Raw genomic sequence first — 16,157 nt, forward strand, 5'->3', positions numbered from 1 at the left:
TTTAATTTCCAACCCTTTATTCTAAAACAGAACCTCAAATTCGTCAGAACTAGTTCTCTATACTACACTCACAAACACACCCTCGTGTTCACTTGAAGCATATTCATTAAATTATTACCATCATCGTAGTGCAAGTTAAGTAAATGCATAGTAAATAACTGCTTTACTGCTGTTATTAGCGAGCTAATGCTAGCTTGATCAGCTGGATGACGAGTAAACAGGAGGCTTGTTACGTCAAAACGGGACAACGTGGACCGGGACCCCCCCACGCTCGCACACCTTAGACGACTAGTCGAACAGACGTCATGTGACTCACAACAACTGCCGGCTGCTCTTTCCTCTACGTCGGCTCGGCGCCTTTATTTTTATTTTTGCTCCGCGCGCATCTCCGCAACTCATTGAGTGACGTAATAATCGCGCGACACAACAAATCGATAATGAAATTTGTTGCCAACACTTTTAATTATCGATTTTATCGATTCGTTGTTGCAGCCCTAGTTAATTATGTGATTTATTTTTTCATTTCAGTATAAATTGAGTCCCGGGTCAATGGATAAAAAAAAACCCTCTGTTCTTCCCTTTAAACAGCAGCCTTCTACTTCCTGCAGGTCTTCAGCTCCGTGCGGCTCCTCGCTGACGGATGAGCCTCAACTTCTGTGGACAGTTTGGAAAGAGTCTGTCAGCGCTCCGCGCGCGCCGCTGCATGCTAATTCTGTGTGTGGAAGAGCAGTGAGCGATTACTGCCCGAGGACAAAGCGCAGCACTTTTCACAGCTACCTGCTCCGGAGTCGCACACTCTGTCCTTTGCAGTCGTGCTAAGACGCCTGAGCTCCTCACTCATCACCTGCTGCTTTCTCCGCGTTCAACGTGTTCAACCGCCCGGATGCGATTGCAGCTCCGTCAATGTCGCGAGAAACGTTGTCAGAAACAAAAGTACAAGTGAAGAAAGCGACACTTTTAAAAAGTGTGACGGCCTGAATCGATCCACCTCGAGATCGCTGGGTTATTGAGAAAATAATTGATTCCATCCCGAGGATTCACTCGCATTAAACTGGAAAAGACGAAACGTTATGTTTCCAAGCTGGTTTGTTTGTTAAAGCTGCATCGATTAGTTGATTCATTTACATTTTCAACACGCTGCTCTTCTGTTTTCTAACATCGTACAATGACTGCATTCGGGTTCTGGAGTGTTGAGCAAAGTTAAACATCTTATGACATCAACTCCGAACAAGAAGCCGAACAATTAATCACACAAAATGATAAGGAAGCAGACTTCAGCCTCTTTTCTTTGGAAGTGGAAGCTGTTTTTCACTGATATCCTGCACACGTCTCTTCTGTCTCTCTTCATATCGCTGTGACTGATAACTTCCATAAACGGTGAAATTCTTTTTTTTTTGTTTGAGTCTGTTTTACAAAGAGAAAAAGACGTATATGTGTCACACAACAATAGATAAATGAACACACCTTTCACTGGTTCGTGTTAGCATGCTATCGGCTACCTAGACAATAGTCTCACAGGGAAATGTGTAGCCGGGTTACCATGGTTACCACCTAACTTATCATACTGGCATACGCTTAATAGCACAAAAGGTGCGGCTCGGGGTCACAAGGTCAAGAGGGTTCATCCGCCGGGAGCCATTGACGTCTGGGACGAGAGAGTGTGTGATTGTAATTGTATCAATAGTTTGTGTTGGACTTGTATAGAGGACACGGCGTGCTGCTGCTGACTCATCAGAGAGCAACCCGGTGAAATACCACGAGGAGCGTCCCTCCGGTTCACGCAGGCAGCTCTGCCAATTATGCAACTGTCACCGGCGGGTTTAATGCCGGATGCCTTCAGGTGCATTCGTTGAGAAAGCGCGTTCGTTCCGATTGGTTAAACCCGCCGCGTGTCCCCCTCTCTTTTGTCTTCCCCCCCCCAGGTGGAGCTCCGACGACTGGGAGCACTGCACCAAAACCTGCGGCAGCCTGGGCTTCCAGATCCGGACGGTGCGCTGCGTGCAGTGCCTCAGCGACGGCACCAACCGCTCCGTCCACAGCAAGTACTGCAGCGGCGAGAAACCCGAGAGCCGGAGGCCGTGCGGCCGGGTGTCCTGCCCCGCGCAGTGGAGGACCGGCGCCTGGTCGGAGGTTGGGTGCCCCTGTTGTTCACGCGGGAGAGAGGGACGACTCTTTATTATGAAGGGATCGTTGGGCGACGGGTCGATGCGATTGATTTTGCGTTTGCTTGGTTCCAATTAACCGGCAGCCAACGCGCCACGTGCCGCTAATGGGCACTAATTTTGTAGCGTTGCAACACCCTCGATGTGTGCGATGTGGTTCGCAGGGAAGATCGTGTGTAAAGTGATAGATGAGGCCTCTGATAATTAATTTAGAGCCGTGCAATCTCTGATTGGAAAACAAGGCAGTTTCAGTTCTCCCGTTTCACCAAATGAGACCTTTCCAGCCACTGAAAAATCCAATAAATGTGACATCCTGCTGAGTGGTGAGCTAATAAGACGCAGCTCTTCATGCCAGCAGCTGATATATGTCAGCTGCTTCCAGATGTCCTGCTCTTTATATACAAATATTCATGCACATTTCTGCAAATAACACTTAAGCAAGAGTGTTTTTCCGCTATTAACTAGCTGCACACCATGAACCAGCTTTAGCACTTCAGTGCCACCAGCTACTTAAAGTGTACTGTGAACACATGCTGCTTGATTGACTGCTTGATGACTGCAGCAGTCGGTAAAGAGCGATGCAGCTTCACAGGAGCAGTGTGGGGCCTCAACTCCTTTCTCTCAAAACGATGCCTCGGTTCCCTTTAACAGCTGTGGGGTTCTCCACGCCTGGGGGTCCCGGCCGCAGGCGAAGAGTCACTGGCTCGAGTATAAAAATCAGTTTAATTTAAGTAATGCAGTTACAAAGTGAAATGCAATGTGAATAGAATAGTATTTCGCAACACATAGAACTCTCAGTCTAAGTCGAAGGCGACCTACAAAGAACATGTCTCTGTCCTTTAAAAAACTCCTGAAGTGTGTCCCTTTTTTGTGCGACCAAATGTGATTGGCTGCACATTCAAACGTAGCTCCTCCCCCCGTTGTCCTCCGTGGCGATGACCTGAAACCTCTCTCAGCTTAAATGACCATAAACTGTGTTTAATTCATATCGCAGCTATTAATCCAACATGCTGATGCAATAACTAACATCTAATAACACGCAAACTACAATTCAAACAACTAAACATTATCAAACGTATTATAATTCCACTGCTAAATCCCCAACACGTCCGTGGATGCTGGTGCGCAGGCCGTAGAACCACCACTACAAAACCAAATGTATTTTCCATGCATCTTGAGAGCATTTTAGCAGTGAGTGTCGCTCTAGCGGCTTGACTGCGTAGCAACGGCGCTTAGCGACGGTTAATTCCCCCGATTTGGCAGATCCTTCAAATACCATCGCGACGGTAATGTGCACGTGGAGGCTGCCGGGTTGATTCAAAGCAGAGCACGTGGAATGACTTGTGAAGGGACGTTTTGGAGTAAGTGAGGAGGCAGCTGGCAGTACGGAACAGGCAATGATAGGTGCACCCCGGAGAGGTCCTCCATCAACCAAAACATTGTGCTCTTCGGAGGACGTAAAAACAGAGCAGCTTCTCTGTGACACGGCACTTATAACAGGTTCCTCGGGTATTTTGTGGAACAGGAGAAATAAGACGTTCCGATTGAAGTCGGCTTGTTATCTGACTTTCCCCGCGTCGCTCCTCCACAGTGCTCCGTCACCTGCGGGGAGGGAATGGAGCGCCGGCTGGTCACCTGCCGGATCGGAGACCAGTGCAACGGAGACAAACCGGAAACCGTGAGGTTCTGCAGACCGGCAGCCTGCCACGGTGAGCATGTCCTCCCATTCTAGCCGGCGTGACTCTGCAGGACAACATCAACATCTAATGTCCTCTTCGCAGGTTTCAACTCCTTAACTGCAAATCGGTTTCCTTTTATTTCAGAACCTTGAAACCCAATTGCACAATTCGTCACAGTAAATGTCTGCATTAATACGCTTTAAAGTGCTATTGTTGAGGAAGTTCATGATGTGATTTCTGAAGACATTCTGCCATTCAGCTCACAACAACAATATAACGTTGCTGTGATAAATGACTCATTGAGGCAGGTTTTATGAATTGACAAATTAGCTTCATGACTAAGAGAAATAAATGAAAAGCAACTGCTGCCTGGAAGGAAAAGAGCAAATACATATGAAATTAAAACCCCACAACATGGTTTTCAGAATACTCATGAGTGCAGTGTAAATATACATTTCCCCTCTTCACGGCGGCTTACTGGAGTGACTAACATGGCATCATGCTGTGAGGGCTCTCTTTTAGCAACAATACATCACACGTGTGTTTAAAAAGAGGTTCAAATGCGTCATCCTCAAATAACTGCCAATTACTCATTGACGTCGTCCCATGACGCGTGAATGCCAAGCGGATTTGCAGCAGAGATCGAATAAAGGTTCGATCTCTAAAGGTATTTGAATAAAGGTTAAAAAAAAAAAGTGTGTGTTTTCTGCAGAGCTTCAAAGCGCATGATGAAGATCTCACGCTGATCCACCTTCTATGTTCTTAATTAGTGGCGTGGAGCCATCAAAGCACATCAATATGTTCCTACCTGTGTGTATTGACTCTTTGCGCTGCTGGTGGAACCTCGTTCACATCCCGAAGCACATTTACAAGAGGCAGAAAAAGAGGAGCAGGATTTTTCAAACGGCTGAAATCACGAGCGAATGTCTGCAAGTTGACCAAACATTTCATAATGTAGAAAAGGGAAAACAAGGCAATTAGCACAGTAAATTGTTTCTGTTGTTGCATTTCTCAGTTTTGTGCCGAAGGGAAGAAATTTATGATCCCCTGACGTTGAACTTCTCAAAGCGAATGTGTTTGTACCTCAAATAACAAATTAAATGTTTAGAATCGTTTCAATCATTTTTCCCAGCAAGTGTAACCTCTTAAGAACTTGAGAAAAACGCTGCTTTGCTTCTTTTTGATTGATGTGAAGTCGATCGACCTTTTAGAAACATTTGTACGATAATTTATCAAACTTCCGCAGGTTGAAAAAAAACATATCTTTAGAGATACGGAGGCTTATGGACGTTTTGAGCGTAGATGTGACGCTGCACAGATTAGCATGCACATGTAGCGTGTGTTAGCGTGTGTTAGCGCGGCAGCTAGCACGAGGCTCTGCTGCTGCAGCCTGTAGTTCAGTACAGTGACCTCCATCATTCTGTTAAATAATAAGTGCGGTTGTTATGTCAATCTCTCACTTTCAGGGTTTCAACCCGCACCTTCTTCTCCCCGTTCAGATGAGCCGTGTAGCGGAGACAAGTCCATCTTCTGCCAGATGGAGGTGCTGGCGCGGTACTGCTCCATCCCGGGCTACAGCAAGCTGTGCTGCGACTCCTGCAGCAGGCGCGGCGCCGCCCTGTCGCCGTTCCCCGAGGCGGCCGAGGCCGAGGAGCACGCTCGCTTCGGCTCCGCCTCCCAGCTGCTGGAGACGCTGACGGCCTACGCGGCGGCCAACGCCACGCGCGGCGGCAGAGGGCCCGCCCCCGGCGCCGCCCCGCTGAAGAAAGCGCCGCCGAAGGTGACGCCGGCGCCCCGGCGGGTCCCGCGGCAGGCGGGCCTCTCCGGCATGAAGCTGGCCGCCACGGCGCCGTCTCCCCAGGAGCACTCGGAGGAGGGTCAAAGGTCAAGCGGCTCAAGAGTGGAGAGATGAGAGCGAGGCTCCTCCCCTTCAGGACTCGTAATGTACAGCAGCAAAGAAAAGTGCTGGTTCACTTTGTTTGGTTTTTTTAGAATCTCCCCTCCGCCCCTCACATTGACTTCCAAAGTATCGACGACAGATATCAGACAGCCAAAGGATTACTAGATATCAAAAAGATGGCGTCTGATCAGCAACGCTGATTGAAAAAAATGCAATAATGGTCGTTTTATTCCAACCAGACCTTTTTAACCCGACGAATGGGGAAGCTTTCTTTTGTGTCACCCACAGTGTGTCGACTTTCACCTGTCCCAGTGAGTGCATTCACCTGTCCCAGTGGGAGCATTCACCTGTCCCAGTGAGGGAATTCACCTGTCCTAATTCACCTGTCCCAGTGAGAGCATTCACCTGTCCCAGTGAGGGCATTCACCTGTCCCAGTGGGAGCATTCACCTGTCCCAGTGAGGGCCTTCACCTGTCCCAGTGAGAGCATTCACCTGTCCCAGTGGGAGAATTCACCTGTCCCAGTGGGAGCATTCACCTGTCCCAGTGGGAGCATTCACCTGTCTCAGTGAGGGAATTCACCTGTTCCAATTCACCTGTCCCAGTGAGGGAATTCACCTGTCCTAATTCACCTGTCCCAGTGAGGGCATTCACCTGTCCCAGTGAGGGCATTCACCTGTCCCAGTGGGAGCATTCACCTGTCCCAGTGAGGGCCTTCACCTGTCCCAGTGAGAGCATTCACCTGTCCCAGTGGGAGAATTCACCTGTCCCAGTGGGAGCATTCACCTGTCCCAGTGGGAGCATTCACCTGTCTCAGTGAGGGAATTCACCTGTTCCAATTCACCTGTCCCAGTGAGAGCATTCACCTGTTCCAATTCACCTGTCCCAGTGAGAGCATTCACCTGTCCCAGTGGGAGCATTCACCTGTCCCAGTGAGAGCATTCACCTGTCCCAGTGAGGGCATTCACCTGTCCCAGTGAGGGAATTCACCTGTCCCGGTGGGAGAATTCACCTGTGCCAGTGAGCGAATTCAGCCAAGCCATCGAGGACCGTTGGGAAAGTGGTTTTAGTTGTATAGATTTCTTTAAACAACCAGCACTGTCGCTCTACTTCTCTTCTATGGGTATTTATGAAAGTTTCTGTAAATACTGTACATTAAAACATCAGTATTATTTGAAGAAGCTGAGGATACTTCCAAAAAACATCAAGCTAATTAAAAACCTATTATTCTAAATGTTTACAGTTTCAGCCGCAGTGTTGAATGAACATCGAATAGTTCAACCCTTTGAGTTGTACACTTTATATGAAGATCACATGTGCACGCAGGCTGTTAGCTTAGCTTATCTTAGCATAAATACCGGAAGCAGGCGGGGAAAGCTGTCCAGAGTACAACCACCAAGCTTACCAACTAATACATATGTTAAATTAATGGTAATGTTTTTTGAACAGAGTTCCGTTCCTGGTTGTGTTGAGCTTTGCTGAACTAAACATCTCCTGCAGACATGAAGCTGGTATCAGACGCCTCCTCTAACTTTTGGGAAGAAAGCAACTAAGCTCATCTCTCAAAATGTTAAAACTATTCCTTTTCAGCCCGGCCTTTTTTCATTCGTTGACTTTTTTGACTTTTCGTGTCCCTCTCTGTAGTTTGTGGTCAAAAGGTTTGAGGTTGAGGTCGAAGAAGGGAACGTATTTAGTGCTCCTTAAACTTTTGTTTCACAACGCGACTGAAATGTATTTTAAAATCATCTGCTTTGACATGATTGTAAAAGTGCACACAGTTTGAATCTCACCTCACTTAAAGCTGCATTCAACCTTTTTCGGACCACTAGGGGGAAGAAAGACGCCCAAACAAACTCACAGTTGCCTATTTGCGGATCCATCAGAGGACATGAGCCTCCCATTGGATCCACATGCCGAATACAAATCCTCCTTTTAGCTCCGTTTTTGGTCTCCTCCAGCTCCTCAGAGAAACATTTAAACTTCTGAAACATTAAAAAGCCTCTAATTATTCCACTTTTCCAACCAGCTTGCTAATTAGAGCTCTGAGTTTGGCGCTAACATACGCAGCTGTCAGCAGTGGAGCTAAGAGCAGGTCTGCAGGTGTTCATCCTCAGGTGGTCCATTGCTCTTTCACCGTGCAAATTGAGTAACATTCTAATGCAACAAATGATTGCTTAATGGAGCTTTACGCTAATAACACCATTAACGTTCCATCAGAACCAGGATTCTTTGTGCATTCTTTTTTTTTAGGATCAAAGTATCATTGTAAGCACAAGACGCCAAAAGTTATTTTTTTTAATCATATTTGGAACATGTTTTTTTATTTAAATAATGGCTTTCTTTTCTATATAAAAGGAGGGTTCAGTGAAGAGAAAGCTATTATTTTATTATTATTTAATTATTGAAGACAAAAAAATATCCTCACAACCACCGTGCATCTGACTGCAATAGCAAAGACACAGTTTTGTGTTTTCAGTAAATAAATAACTATTCACACTCACTCCTGTGTGCCAATGTATAGTATATATATATAGTGTATGTATAGTATATATATATAGTATATATATAATATATATATATAGTGTATGTATATAGCATTGGGTACATGAATATTTATTGAGACGTTTTTACATTGTATTCAATAGAATCTCATTTATGAACATCTTTCATCCACATTTTCACCTTTAAAATGGATTTATACTTTTTTTTTTAAAAATACCAAAAAAACGAGATAGGCTAGAAATTACATTGTTTTTTGCAAACAATTAGTTGTAAATATAAATGCTCAATTTTGAGACATTGTACTTGTTATCAGAAAGCTGTCTTTTCACAGCTGTTTTGTAGAAGTTGTTAACAAAGCTGTTACATCGCAGTGACATGTACTGACCAGACAAATGCTTTATTTTAAACATTGATAGTTTAGCACAAGTAACTTTTTTTAAAATGCTGTTAGTAGATTTTTAACCATTTTACATTTTCCTCCTTTGTTATTTTCACATCCTTAACGTGCTGCCTTGACATTGCTGCTAATGTTATACAGAGCTTGTAATGATAAATAAAGATAGTTGTAGATGTTACATTGACAATCCCTGAGCCTCAGACAGATATTACTGCAATGCATTCTCCGTGTACTGTATTAATCCCCCTTGTGCATTTCTGCCCATTACGATTGTCAGTCACTCTCTGCTCGTTTCACTTTTCCTCCTATTTGTGTAGATTGAAGTGTACACTACTGATGCTGTTTGTTGTGATGGGGAGCACATAGCAATAAAATATATGAGTAATGATTCATTACTGTCCTGCTTCCTGATCATGATATCCCGTCAATCATATGAGCCTAAACAAATGATTTTCTTATTTTGTGCAGCGGTCCGTCGGCGGATTAATAGACGTTAGAGGAGGCCGCGCCTTCTGTTTTGCGGATGTAATACCGATGCTCGTGCAGACAAACAGGAGTTTGTATAAAAATGCAAACATTTTGCGATGACACTCTGCTCCTGCGGGTCAGGCAACGAAGACGCCGATAATAAAGTGCCTGCAGTGTGGACAGTTTATGAGAAAAGGATTTATTACCTCAGTGAACATTGTGAGCTTGAGTTTATGCTTCCAATCTGTCCATCGAGTATCTGGTTGTCACATTTAGAGTCAAGTCTCTGTAGGCTTCAGGCTTGCTCGTGATTGACAGCTCATTACCACTGCGTTGTCCTGGAGATGTGCATGTTTTTAATCTTGCCGTTCTGAAGGGTTTATTGAAACGTTTTTGTTTGTTTGCACTGAGCTTGTTGCCAATAAGCCAAGAAACTTGTCCAAGCGTTTAAACAATGTCCTCCACGGGAAACCTTCAGCGCCAGGAGGCTTCGCAAAGACGCGCGGATCCTGTTATTGTAGCACCCAAGTTGCAATATAAGATTCAACCATTTTTAAACTATGGGCACTGGCTGCATCAACCGACGTGACACGAGAGCCGCATCGCTGTCTGATCTTCAGAAACAGCTGAAAAAAAGAGCACAAACCGAGTGATCTGAAAGGCAATGCTGAAGCTGTACGATCTAAGATCTCCTGTAAAACAGAACAATCTGAATAAAGCTGCTAATCTTGAGCCACAGTGTGTGTCTGTGCGTGTCGGTGGTAATGATGGGACTTGCCACTCAGTTTCGCAGTGGTTTCTGGATGGAGTAACCATGGAGATCACGCTCGGAGGAATACAGCATGTGGAGCCTTGGGTCACACGGGCGATGTGAGGCGCGCCTCATTCGCACGGCGCTCTGTGGGCTCTGCTGAGGACCGACATCGAGCGTCGTGGGATCTTTTGCCTCGTTGCCGATCTGCGGTTCGCCTGTTGAGTCGTGGCTCCTCTGCAGAGAGAGAGAGAGCACAAAGCGAAGCGGTCGGCTCACGTAATGTCGCGCATAATTGCGTTTTTGTATTTACTCGGAGGTGTAGCGCGCCGCTGTCTGAGTCCATTGTTGTCTTTTTGTCTTGATTTATTGCCACGTCGGCTGCGGTTGATTAGGAATTCGTATCCGTGCTCTCAGCGGGCCGAGCAGCCGCCGAGAGGTTGTGCACACTTTCCCATTACGGGAACGTTGCAGCCTCTGACACGCCGGATTAGATCCAAGCTCTTCTTACAAACAGCTGTGGTTCTTCTGAACGATGCTGAAGTGGTCCTGAGAACAAATCATTGTGTGTTTGCAGGTGAAGAAGTTATTAAATGACAATGATTGGTCATTAAAATCGAGGCCCGGCTGCACATCATCGCAATCAGAACCTCCCTGTCGCAGGGACCTCGTCCTCGCTCAGGCCGGATGTGTTGGACGGTGTTTCGTGCGACGTATCGAGTCCACACGAGACCCTTTTTTGCAAACACAAACCAGCGTTTCGTTGTTAAAGCGTTTGTTGTTAAACCTCATGTTGCGTTTAAGCGAAGCTATTTGTGTTTATTGGTTTGGTAACGTGGAATATTGAGCAGCAGCTGTTGAAAGTTGGGTTGTCAGTCCGTATTATTACTCATTGGTTATTATTCAGTTGTCACCTTTGTGGGCCTTTTTTCAATGTTTAACAATCTCCAAAGAAGCGTTTCTGATCGTGACACTTGTAAACAGGAAGCGGTTATTGTCACCCGGGCAATTGGCAGCCACTTTGGACCCATTGGACATCCCATTCATGTAAAAAAAAAAGGTCAAATAAAATAACACAGCTCGTCAAATTTTCCCTTGGACTAGTTATAATAATACGTGGAATTCCATAACCTTGTTAGACTTATTTCTTCACAGTTAATGCACAGCGTCAGTCAGTCTGCTTGGTCCTGGTACTAACGTCCTTTTACACGTAATGAAATTGCTTCTATTGTACACAACAGCTACGGGCGGCAATAATCCCAAATGGGATTAGTCTGCTGGGCCATTTAGACTTTTTAACGGGGATCTAGATTCTGTCCAACAACAATGTTAATATTCCAAACCACACACCTTAGTGGTGGCTGGTTCCTTCCTGCTGCTCCGTGGGGAAAGCTGCCAGATGGATTTCTATAAGACAAGAGTATGTTTGCACAGCGCTGTGGTGCATTTTTGCCGCCACGCTGAGAAAAGAAAGAGCAAAACCTCCACTGATAATAGAAAAATCCCAGGAAAAGCCTCCGCGGGCCGCAGCGGCTCTTCTCCGCGACTAATTCTGAGCCCCCGGTGGAACCGCGAGAGAGGAACCTGCCGAACCGCGCGGCGGGGAGCAAACAGGAAGCGCGGCCAGAGGACGACGCCCCGCCAGACGCCGTCAGGAGAAGAAGAGTGACGACGTGAATCCCTGACAGGCTCCGAGCGACCGGATCCGTCCGTCCGTCAGGCCGCCGCCTCCCTCCTGGTGTGTGACGTGTCTCACGAGGCGCCGTGGAGCACGATCTCACTGCGTCTGACACTGAGCCAGAAGCCTGTGCATCGCTGATGAAATGAGGCGGTGTGTGTGTGTGTGTGTGTGTGTGTGGGGGGGGGGGGCTTCTTTGCACTTTGGTGGCTGCTCATGGCAGCGATGCAGAAACGTCGGCTGTAGGAGAAGCCACCAGCTCGTAGATGTTTGTCCCGGCGTAAAATGCACGAGATGCTTTTCCTGTCTCTTCTTCTCTTTGTGCTGCAGAAGATCCACGAGTCTCGTCTCATCTAATCGCGTGTAAATCGGCTGTAGGCCTCTCCTCGCTCTCGCTCCACGGCGCCTTGTCGGCGCCGGGTTATTGTCAGAGGCACCGCGGACTGATCGACCAGCCGCCCCCTCCCTCCATCCTCGAAATCTAGTTGCAGCTGTAAAGGAAAAGCAGGGACAGTAAGTCGAGCTGCTCGTTTAAACTGACATTTGTCTGACGGGTCGAGGCCTCGCGGGGATTCACGGGTCGCATCGTGGCTGAATTCACGAGCGTCCAGTCAGCAAACGGACCTGCGTGCGAGCGGATGCAGTGGCGTGCTCGGGCCAAGCGGCGTTCCCCCCGGGTGGCTGGCGGCCAAATGCTGCTCGACCCCGTGTGAACACTCGCATGACGGAGCCTCTAATCGGCGTGAGGAGCCAAAGAGGGTTTCTGTTGTTGTTGCTGTTGTTGTTTCTGCAGTGCTGGTTGGGTTTGCTGTGCGATCGATGGCTGAAAACGCGTCGCTTCTTGTCTGTTTCTGGGTCCGTCGACGTGGGGCCACTTGTCCTGAAGCAGCGTGGAAACGAGCCTTTTTGGTTTGATTTTCCGAAATACGGGTTTCAACGATTTATCCAACGACGTAAAACCGTCAATCAGTCGGTAGATTCCAAATTTGAGAGCTAAGAAGGTAAGAACGTTCGTCACACCGATTATTTTCTGCAGTAATTTAAAATCCAATCGATATTCCAAACAGCAGCGTGGCTGGAGAAGCTGATGGAGACGCAGGTGCAGTGAACGGAGATGATAGATTGTAATGAGTTATTGAAGGAGGCTGTCAGAACGAGAGGGTGGAGTGTTAATGAACAGGAGACTGGGGGGGGGGGGGCGTCGGGGACCCTGCAGGTGATGCTTGATAAGTGTTATCACAACAGCAAAATATCATAGCATAACCTCTGAGACCCCCGGATCCTCCTCCTTTCAGATCAATGAGGGGAAATCAGCCACTGAGGTGGAGGTGGGTTGGCGCATTAATCACATTTGGAGCTGAGTCTCAGGCGAGCACCCCCCGGGAGGACCAGGATATGGATTCTCCTCCTGGAAACAAGTGGTACACTTCAAAAAAAAAAAAACTAATCGATGAACGGGGGGAAGTTGCCTCCTGTTGCCGCCGCAGGACTTGAGTGGGTTGTTCCGGGGCTGCGGCGGCGTCTCACTGGGCCTTTTCCCCGTCGGTGGGAGGCTGGTTCATCATTTCACGGCCGCGAAATCTCCTCCTAATGCAAGAACAACCTGGTTTTACTGCAGCAGCCTGACAAATAAATAAATAATAAATACCCCCAAATAAAAAAGGGTGGTTCAGTCCAGGTCGGGAGGGGTTGTGACACAAAAGAAAACCACTACGACAACTTTGCTTTGTTTAACGCTGTAGAAACGTGTTTTATGATGTAGAGCAATGTTGTCATGAGTGGATATTAGCTGATTGCATGAAAAATTCAACTTTAATTGTAATTATGTACCACATTTTGTGTGAGAATGTACTTTTTCTTCAGGACACTAAACAGCAGAACGATGGTGCGTTTTGGTTTATTAAAGACTTCTTTTTGCTTTTTAAACCACAATTAGTGAAGACTTTGAATATACGAACAATGGTGAAAACGCACAAAATAAAAGACAGTCCAGTAAATTGGCTTAAAATACCAACAGAAACCGCAGAGATCAGCGTTCAGGATGTTAAACCAGCATCCAAAACTCAGATTACCGACTGGAGATGTGAAAACATCTGCAGTGTGTTGTGGCCGTGACTTTGCAGAGTGGTCACATTCAATACGCACACGTTTCTCTCACAACAAAGAGTCTCTCCGTAGCGAAGGACAGACGGGAAGGTCGACCGCTCAACAGTTTCACAGTTGGTGGAATCCTTTTGTTCAACAGAGGTTGGACGTGTACTAGAAAAAAAACGCTCTGGCATGACGACTGTTCGTATTCACGCTGCGGCTTATTATATATATATTTATATATATATACACACTGAATACAGCCATTCCCTCCTGTAACACATGCTAATTCATAGTCATTTCCTGCCGTCTCACTGTGGAGGCGCAAAGAACTCGTGAAGAACTCGTGAAGAACTTGTGAAACACATCGAGGACCAGACACATGCGTTTTAAATAAAGTCTGTTCGCTGAATATATTTATTTATTATGCAGTACAAGGTGGATCTGGCGTGAGTTCGATCTGAGCTCCTGATCACACGCCATCACGGATTCCATTCATACTCTGCTTTCATCACAAAAAGTAAAGTATCATCACATCATCATGTCTTTGAAGCAGCTGAGAGTGAAATTCCAGCTTTTTTCAGCGATGTTAAAGATGTTGAGCTGAAGTCTCCACAAACGCCACGTCTGGCAGTCGACCTCGGATGTGGACGACCATGAAGATTGTGAACATAGTCGCACAAAAACATCTGGAGATGACCCAGAACGCCGCGTGCCTCCATGTGGATGAGCACAGACTCTCTGTCCCACTGAGGTGGAACATTATCGCAGTTTCATGCTGTCATAATAAATGACAATAACTGTTGTGTGAAACCAGCGCTGTGGGTGAACTTTAGGGAGAGCGTTCAGAGGCGCCGTGGGTGTGTTTGTGGATTGGATCCTTCTGGCGTCGGCTGACAGAGGGGGCAGGCGTGTGCGCACACGTGTTACTCAGTAGATGAATTAGCTGGTGGACTTCTACATTCTTATTCCACCGCGTCACATCGCCGCTTTGTACTCAAGTGACAGCGTGCGCGGAGTTTTATTATCAGTTTTGCTGCTCCGGTAATGGAAAAACCCCTGCGTACCCTCTGGGGGGATGTTCATACAACTGCATTGTGTTGAGAGAGGTACTTTGTGGAGGTTTTGTGCGTCGGTTGTCAGTGTGTTTGTGAGCTTTTGTCTTGATTTTCTGCATTTGAATCCAGGTACCGTTTTAATTTAATTGGCTCGAATCTGCATGCGTGTTGATCGGAAATGAATAATTTGCAACCAGCTAGAGAAGGCCCAGATGTGTGAGTGGGATCAGCTGTTTTAAATGTGAAAAGTAAATGAAAGACATCAATTTAGCAACGGACACGAGCAGAATTAGCCTAAACCCGATGCAGCTGGAAGTCTTGTTTTTTAGCATCTCACACATTGTGTGAAAACAAAAGTTTCCCAGAGTATTTTTTTTGCAACCGTTGTCTCTCCAGGCATCTGGATCCGGTCCTTCCCAGTTTGAGGAGCACACAAAAGTCTCTTAATATTTCATCATTTGGCATCAAGCAGCATCGAGCTGTAAGTGGCTCCTCGAGTCACCAAAGCTCTCACCCCAGGATCGTCGCTAATGAGCTGCTAATGACCAAGTATTAAGAGAAAAATACGCCGCTCAAGTTCCCAAAGTTCACCCCTAATTACACACTTGTTAGCAAAAGGGCGGGAAGGACAGGGCGAGCTGACAGACGTGGCGTGGAGAAGACTGACGGGTCTGCAAAGAGGAACAGAATGAAACAACAAACAAAGGAAAATTGCAAACGCTGATCTGCCAAACTGTACGTGGAGGCCGAGCAGGGAGGAAAAACAACCAGAAGTGGAAGAAACAAAAGGGTGATGGAGTGGGGATTGGTGGGAATGCTTGGATGCTCACGATGGGCCAGTGGGAACTTGCACGTTGGTGTACAAATGGGGGTAAATGGGCGAACGACGCGTAGGGTCAAAGGGCCGTGAGGTCCAGAGCGGCGCCGCGACGGTACGTCCGTTTGACCCTTTGTCCCAAAGGCTTCGCCAGCGCTTACGGGCTCAGATGAACGTGGCTTTGTCTCCGTTGGAGACCGACCGCAGCTACTGTGAGAGACGTCCATTTTGAGATCAGCCCTGGATGGGACGTTAAAACATCGGCGGACCGGTTTCCACATAAGCGAGAGACACCTGAAACCTTACATTCGTCGAGTGAATCACCCACTGATCCCGTCTACTGTCTCCGTCCTATTTCTATTCGAGGAAATCTCTGTGATAAATCCCAAACAAACAAACATCATTTTATTCAGTCGTGTGGGAGACGTTGGCTGTTTCAAAGCGCTGCGATGTGACAGACTCTCTCAACCATTGGGAGCTTTAAACAAAAGCTCAGTGTTTTTCTATTCTCGTCCATTCCGATATCAGATATGCTCCTGAATCCTCATTATTTGTCTAGAAGTTATTTCTGGGGTGAAGGCGATGATCAATCAAAAACATTGAACTAGAATGCAGCGCAACATGCAAGCAAAGAATGAAAATATACTCACGGAAATTC

General features: G+C 46.7%; 1 protein-coding gene and 1 long non-coding RNA gene across 16 annotated transcripts in view; one reads left to right on the forward strand and one right to left on the reverse strand.

The window, feature by feature from the left end:
* adamts3 (ADAM metallopeptidase with thrombospondin type 1 motif, 3) overlaps positions 1 to 9,031 on the forward strand; it is a 61,745-nt gene extending 52,714 nt beyond the window's left edge. For 6 of the 11 annotated variants that reach the window (XM_040196055.2, XM_040196058.2, XM_040196057.2 and 3 more), the window contains 3 exons: positions 1,923 to 2,130; positions 3,754 to 3,871; positions 5,308 to 9,031. In XM_040196055.2, coding sequence (XP_040051989.2) covers positions 1,923 to 2,130; positions 3,754 to 3,871; positions 5,308 to 5,753 — 772 coding nt within the window. In that variant the 3' untranslated portion in view covers positions 5,754 to 9,031. The remainder of the gene's footprint in view (positions 1 to 1,922; positions 2,131 to 3,753; positions 3,872 to 5,307) is intronic. The other 5 variants (XM_040196056.2, XM_078086250.1, XM_040196059.2 and 2 more) reach the window with 1 other exon arrangement.
* Positions 5,929 to 10,228, reverse strand: LOC144386232 (uncharacterized). Of its 5 annotated transcripts, none has more exons than XR_013451925.1 (4): positions 6,643 to 10,228; positions 6,337 to 6,526; positions 6,125 to 6,278; positions 5,929 to 6,044 (listed from the first exon to the last, which is right to left on the reverse strand). It is a non-coding gene; the product is annotated as an uncharacterized LOC144386232 (long non-coding RNA). The 5 variants fall into 5 exon arrangements; XR_013451926.1 differs by having other exon boundaries at positions 6,125 to 6,300; positions 6,373 to 6,570; positions 6,607 to 10,228; XR_013451923.1 differs by having other exon boundaries at positions 6,125 to 6,234; positions 6,337 to 10,228.
* Positions 10,229 to 16,157: the final 5,929 nt, after the last annotated feature.

Source organism: Gasterosteus aculeatus, chromosome 13 (assembly GCF_964276395.1).
Source record: "Gasterosteus aculeatus chromosome 13, fGasAcu3.hap1.1, whole genome shotgun sequence".
NCBI lineage: Eukaryota > Metazoa > Chordata > Actinopteri > Perciformes > Gasterosteidae > Gasterosteus > Gasterosteus aculeatus.